This window comes from Musca vetustissima, unplaced genomic scaffold (genome assembly GCF_032173495.1).
Source record: "Musca vetustissima isolate MV318-11 ecotype Yass unplaced genomic scaffold, APGP_CSIRO_Mvet_v1 utg111602, whole genome shotgun sequence".
Taxonomy (NCBI): Eukaryota; Metazoa; Arthropoda; class Insecta; order Diptera; family Muscidae; genus Musca; species Musca vetustissima.
Genome location: NW_026879220.1, coordinates 24,830 through 26,486, shown reverse-complemented (window position 1 = coordinate 26,486; position 1,657 = coordinate 24,830). Strand labels below are relative to the sequence as shown.

At 40.3% G+C, this 1,657-nt stretch overlaps 1 protein-coding gene across 1 annotated transcript; it reads left to right on the top strand.

Moving 5' to 3' along the window:
• Positions 1–167: 167 nt before the first annotated feature.
• On the top strand, positions 168–1,123 carry LOC133324022 (ATP synthase subunit gamma, mitochondrial). Its single transcript, XM_061532912.1, has one exon. It carries the CDS (start codon positions 221–223, stop codon positions 1,115–1,117), a length of 897 nt encoding a protein of 298 aa, XP_061388896.1. The 5' UTR covers positions 168–220; the 3' UTR covers positions 1,118–1,123.
• The last annotated feature ends 534 nt before the right edge of the window (positions 1,124–1,657 follow it).

Genomic DNA, 1,657 nt, shown 5'->3' with positions numbered 1-1,657 from the left:
TGCCAAAAATATCATCTCTCACATTACCACCTATCTGACTTACATAAGAGTAGCGTCTGTCAGTGTGTCAGTCGTGGTAAAAAAAATTCCAATCGGTGTTTTGCATAATCAAAGAAATTTTTTGTGTGTGTTTGGAAAAGAAAATTATCTAATTGAGTGAATTTAATTTTGTTTTATTGCATTTCAGCATACCACACGGAACCTTCGAGCGATTAACAAAATGTTTTCCCAACGTGCTGCAACTTTATTGGTCCCTTTGGCCGTTGAGGCTACTTTGCAGGCCCAGCAACAGCGTGGTATGGCCACTTTGAAAGCCATTTCCATTCGCTTGAAGTCCGTTAAGAACATTCAGAAGATTACGCAATCCATGAAGATGGTATCAGCTGCCAAGTACTCGCGTGCTGAACGTGACTTGAAGGCTGCTCGCCCCTATGGTCTGGGTGCCCAACAGTTCTTCGAGAAGACCGAAATCCAATCGGACGATAAGGCCGAACAAAAGAAATTGTTCATTGCCATGACCTCTGATCGTGGTTTGTGCGGCGCTGTCCATACCGGTGTTGCTCGTTTCATCCGTAACGAAATGATGAAGGACTCCTCCAACACCAAGATCATCTGTGTCGGTGACAAGTCCCGTTCCATTTTGTCCCGTCTCTATGGCAAGGACATTTTGTTCGTCGCCAATGAAGTTGGCCGTTTGCCACCCACCTTCATTGATGCTTCTCGCATCGCTCATGAAGTTATGAAGTGCGGTTATGACTTCACCGAAGGCAGCATCGTCTACAACCGTTTCAAGTCCGTTGTGTCGTACCAATGCTCCACACTGCCCATCTTCAGCTCAAACACAGTTGAAAAGTCCGACAAATTGGCTGTCTACGACTCCTTGGATGCCGATGTCATCCAAAGCTATTTGGAATATTCCCTTGCTTCCCTCATCTTCTACACCATGAAGGAGAGCGCCTGCTCCGAGCAATCGTCCCGTATGACTGCTATGGACAACGCTTCCAAGAACGCCGGTGAAATGATTGAGAAGTTGACATTGACATTCAACCGTACCAGACAGGCTGTCATTACCCGTGAATTGATTGAAATTATCTCTGGTGCTGCTGCCTTGGATTAAACATCCCATATTGCTGTTACTAGCCAGCCTTAGGCATAATAATAATACAAATACAATTCGAAGAAAAATCTACAAAACATAATTTTAAACGAATTCCAAATTCGAAAATTACCATTCAGTACCGAAACATTGATCGCCCATGATGATGGCGCTATCATGTTATGGTTAATTACAAATAAATGAAGTTATATTCACATGAAAAACAAACAATAACAAGAAAATATACTTGAGTTATCACCACGTAAAGTTTAAATAAATGTACTAATGAAATGTGTAATACACGATAAAGAAAAACAACAACAATAATTTAAAATTGCATTATTTTCAATTGTGTGGCAAGAGGAAAATGCAAGATGTGGTAGGGTATTATTATCAGTGTCCCTATTTTATCTAAGTGCATAATTTTTGGCGGTCTATCTGCTGGTGGTGGGTAGTATTTAATGTTTAATCTAAACAAATTGAAATTGTGTTATAAGTGACATTATTATTATATAAGACATGACGATATAGTGGGATAATATATTGTGTTTTGTTAGTGTT